At 37.8% G+C, this 4,995-nt stretch overlaps 1 protein-coding gene across 1 annotated transcript in view; it reads left to right on the plus strand.

Moving 5' to 3' along the window:
- The window catches only part of LOC107582879 (protein LSM12 homolog B-like), a 14,265-nt gene that overhangs the window by 5,267 nt on the left and 4,003 nt on the right, over positions 1–4,995 (plus strand). Inside the window, exons 3-4 of the mRNA XM_016268901.1 lie at positions 1,082–1,191; positions 1,396–1,522. Of these exons, the coding sequence (XP_016124387.1) occupies positions 1,082–1,191; positions 1,396–1,522 (237 nt within the window). The remainder of the gene's footprint in view (positions 1–1,081; positions 1,192–1,395; positions 1,523–4,995) is intronic.

Below are 4,995 nucleotides of genomic sequence, written 5' to 3' on the forward strand. Positions count from 1 at the left end.
GTCTGTGCTGAAACGCTACTGTCAATCAAACTATCATGGGAGGGGGCCCATCTGAGATCGGCTCAATTTGAGAAAGGGGAAAACATTTAACCAGATTAAAAAAAAAAACACTGGGTGGATTTTTATCATTATAGGGTGGTTGTGTGCACACACTGCCAACACACATTTCAGTTCAAACAACTTGTGCATGCAGCATCCTATGACCCCTTTAAGAAGAATTGATTGCATAATGCAGGGGTGTCAAATTCAGTTCTTGGAGGACCACTGTCCTGCAGAGTTTAGTAAACACACCTGAACCAGCTAATCTTCAGATCTTCAGGATTACTAGAAACGTCCAGGCAGCTGTTTTGGAGCACTGCTGGACATTGGCCCTCCAGGACCAGAGTTTGACACATGCATCAGAAAAAACATGCCTGCTTGTTTTCTAGAACTAAGTGATTTATGAGGGTTTGGAGACAGGGGTGTTATGTTTAAACCATTAGAAATCTTCCTAACTGTATCTTTAATACCTTATAGTCAGCATGAGCGCTTTAGTGACCACAGTACTCTCTCCTCAGCCGAACGTGGCTCGTATCTGATTGCACTCTGTCATGCTAGTAAGCAGCCTCCACCATGACACTCATCTCCTTACTGACAGACATTCATGTCATTTTATCCTGTTTGTTAACGTGAGATGCTAAGCATGAAACTAGAGTGGAAAAATACACAAAGTATGGCTTACAGCTAATTATACAACACTGATCCCGTGATAATAACTATCTAGGTGGTTCCATCTCTCTGTGTGTGGCATGCATTGCTATAATAAATACATGTTTGCCGAACAACTACCTTGACTCGTGTCATCAGAATGTGCCCCGTCCAGCGGTAAACCCAATCTCAGCGATGTGGTGCTTATTAACTTGGCCTACGTGTCTGAGGTGGATGTCATCAGTGACCACGCTGAAACTCCTCCCCCTTTAGCATCTCTCAATTTTAACAAGGTATGGCCAAATGATGACCTATTCCATTTGCATGTCTAGTAATCTGAGATTTAGAATGGTGTTTATTTGTAATATTTTTGTGTTGCTTCATCTCTGTGCAGCTTGTGAATAGAGCACAGGCGGAAAAGGAAGAGAAGTTGTTGCAAGCTTATGCAGTTAGTGCTGGTGTATCTGTAGAGGGCCAACAGCTCTTCCAGACCATTCATAAAACGTGAGTGATGGGAATATTGAAATGCTCACTTCCAATTGGCTTATCTTCGGGCTTTTGCTCTATCACGACCTATACTAATTGAAACTGATAGCTGAATCTATATGTAGTATTATTATTACTAACAATCATCTGTACTGTGGATGAATTGTTTAACAAATGTGATTATATAAAACAACTGTGGCTTCCTCCTCATCTTCACCACAGCATCAAAGACTGCAAATGGCAGGAGAAAAACATCATTGTAATGGATGATGTGGTCATCAGTCCGCCATACCAAGTGGACAACTGTAAAGGAAAAGATGGCAGCGCTTTAAGCCACGTGCGGAAAATAGTAAGTCGTCTCAACTCTGCAATCTGTTCTACACATTTGTGGGGTCTGTAAGATTATTATTTTTTTTTATTTTATTTTTTTTAAGAAATTAATACTTTTATTCAGCAAGGGTGTATGAAACTTCTGTGCATATCCACAGAAATATTAAGCAGCCATTTCATCCGTTTTAAATTGTGATAAAAATAAGAAATGTTACTTCAGCACCAAATCAGCATATTAGAATGCTTTTTGCCAGTACAGGAATAAATAAAATTATTAGGGCTGGGCAAGTTAATGCGTTAACGCATTAATTAATTAACACCGACAATTATTTTATCGCGCGTTAACGCAGTTTTAATTATTATTATTTTGAAAGTCCGTTGCTCACAGGCTCTGAATACACACAGACAAACCATGAGTCAGAGGATGGGTGAGATGTTGATCAGTACTGGCTTGGGATGGGTGTCATCACGCATCTCAACCAATGAGAGCATTTTGGGTGGACCTAAGACTGCAGGAGCACTCACATGGTTGTGCTGCTGCTTGAAAATTTAACTAACCCAAATTAAAAATATATAGAAAATCTATATTTTTTATATATCTGTATGTTTAAATGTCAATCAAAAATATTTTAATACACAAATATCAACAAATATGAAGGAAGGAATTTTATTTGACTATTTACAGGGTATCTGCAGAATTGAAAAAAATAAATGTAAGGCAATTTATGACCCATTTTAAGAGCTGCACAAGTAAAATGAATAATGTATGAGTGGGGTTGTCTGTGGTAACATATGGCGCTTTTCCACTGCATGGTACGGCTCGGTATGGTTCACTTTTAGGGGGTTTTCCACTGTGTACAGGACCTGGTACTTTTTTTAGTACCACCTCGGTTGAGGTTCCAAGTGGAACGCAACCGTTTTGAACAAGCGCACCTTTTTTAACAACCAAAAAGTGGCTCTTTTGTTGTCTGTTGAGAAAGTACAGACGTTCCTCTCGTTGATAGCAGAGGAGCAGATCCAGCGAGAGCTTGATGGGGCGACGTGGAATGAAAACGTTTTTCAGGAGTCGTGGCAATAGAGGCGGTGCAACTATAAGGACATGTGAATAATCCCGCCCACTCTAAAGCGATACTGAACTGCAGTGGAAACGCGAACCGAGCTGTGCCGTACTGTGCCGAGCCGTACCACGCATTGGAAAAGCGCCAATACAGTACTGAGCCATAATATTACATGATTTACAGTTCAGATACAGGTTTTCACAAAAACAAAAATCTTATACAACAGCATTTCAGCCTTTAGACCATTTTTATGAAAAGGGATAAATCAAGCATATAAATTGTTAATTTAAAACGTATTAACGTCTTAATTGTTACGTTTTTATAAGGCACATTAACTTCTTTCTCATTTACAACTCTGTGTTTGCTGCGTAAAAACATGAGTTGATATTTGCATTGATCTGACTATAAACAGCAAGAAAGGCTTGTTGGAAATGCAAATTCATTCTCTGCCACGAGGTGGTGCTTTAGGAGCGCTGAAATATTGTGGTTTCCCGGTAACGGCTGTACACAAAGCAGCTCAGCGCTCATAAACGCGGCCGAGACAGATATGGTGGCCGATATATCGTGCATCCCTACTCATATTTATTCAGTGACATCATTGCCTTTTGAAGTTGAATCCAGCCGTATCGCACTCTTGTCTGTCCGTCCCCAACTGTAAGACCTTTTGAAATTATAATTTCAAGACATTTCTTATACCATTTAACGTATTTAAAACTTTTTATGGCCTTAAGTTTGATACAACTCACTTTAGGAGTTTTTAAGTACCCACGGGAGATCTGCATTTAAGGTAGCTTGTTGGGCAGTGGTGATACATTTTGGTAGCCCAACTGGAAAACACAATAGCCCCGGGATGTCGGGCTGGCGACTTTGCTAGCCCTGAATAGGAAGTTTCCGCACGTGAAGACAGCAGGGGAAGTGCTGAATGAAAAAAAAAAATATATATATATATATATATACACACAGGGGAAAAAAAAAAGTATTTACCTTTAAGTACTTAATCAATACGGTTTCTGTGGCATCATTGCGAATTACTTGTTGTGTCCAACGGCATCTCTTCATCGATGGAAATATTTTCCTCATAAACCAATTCTCCTCATAAATGAAAGAGTCCAATTTATTAGTTAGTCATCACACTTTGCAAAATCAACACTGCAAAAAACTATTCCCAGTTAGAATATCTAAAAATTCTTAAAACAAAATAAATTTTTGCAGCACTGCATTGATTTTTTTTTTTTTTTTTTTTATATGTATATAAATTAATATAAATCCAGCTTTTGTGAGCATAAGATACTTTTCAAAAATACATTTTAAAAAATCTTACCTGCCCCAAACGTTTGAACAGTAGTGTACAAAAAATGAAACTAAAAAAATGCTTGTCTTTAGTGAGCTTTAGTCCATTTAAATTAGATTTAAATCTTTCTAGATATTCTAGATGGATAAGTTAAATTCAACACTGCTAACTTTTAACAGATGTTTGCATTTAAAATGTATTTTTCTCTAAAATATAATTTCAAAAATATTTATTCATCTGCACAAAAATATAATTTTTGCCAATAGGTAACTAATTTGCCTTGTCTATTTGTAACAGACACACAAGGTTTAAGCTTTAATTGCAATTACATGAAAATGGCAGATGGCTGAAACATTTACTATTAACCCTAAAACAGGAAAGAGTGGAGAATGATCAGCAAAATATAATTTCATGTCACTTTTTATATCATCTGGACTTAAGTAAAACATATTCAAAGGAATTTTTGTAATATTTGATATATATTGGATTTTATGAGTCGTATCTCCCAAGATATGTTGCCCTACCCTAAGTCATCAATAATTCTATCATTTATTTGATGCGAGCAAATATGTAATATTCAAAATATGCTGCATGTATGACATGACTAAGTTTCCTAAAATTGAGTCACAGACATTTTCTTGTTTTTCTCGTCTTCATTCTCAGGGGTGGGCAGTTCCACCCCTTGAGGTCCACTGTCCTGCACGGTTTAGCTCCATCCCTAAACAGAAACGCATAAAACATCCCTAAAGATTAATCTTTAATGAGCCGAAAAGAACGCATGTCACACCTCTGTTCATCAATTTGCACTGGCTACCAGTAGCTGCTCGCATTAAATTCAAGGCATTAATGTTTGCCTACAAAACCACCACTGGCTCTGCACCCCTTTACCTAAATTCATTACTTCAGAGTTATGTGCCCTCTAGAAGCTTGCGTTCTGCAAGTGAACGTCGCTTTATTGTGCCATCCCAATGAAGCACAAAATCACTTTCACAGACTTTTTCATTAAATGATGCGATTTCAAGTTTTCCTTTCTCTTTGGAGTGTTACAAGCTGATTGTGCATAGATAAGATCCCTGAAGTTGCAAAGACTAAAGCCTCAAAACCAAAGAGAGATTCTTTATCAAAGTTAAGACTCTGCCACGC

The sequence above is a fragment of the Sinocyclocheilus grahami genome, unplaced genomic scaffold (assembly GCF_001515645.1).
Source record: "Sinocyclocheilus grahami isolate Dianchi unplaced genomic scaffold, SAMN03320097.WGS_v1.1 scaffold48.1, whole genome shotgun sequence".
Lineage (NCBI taxonomy): Eukaryota > Metazoa > Chordata > Actinopteri > Cypriniformes > Cyprinidae > Sinocyclocheilus > Sinocyclocheilus grahami.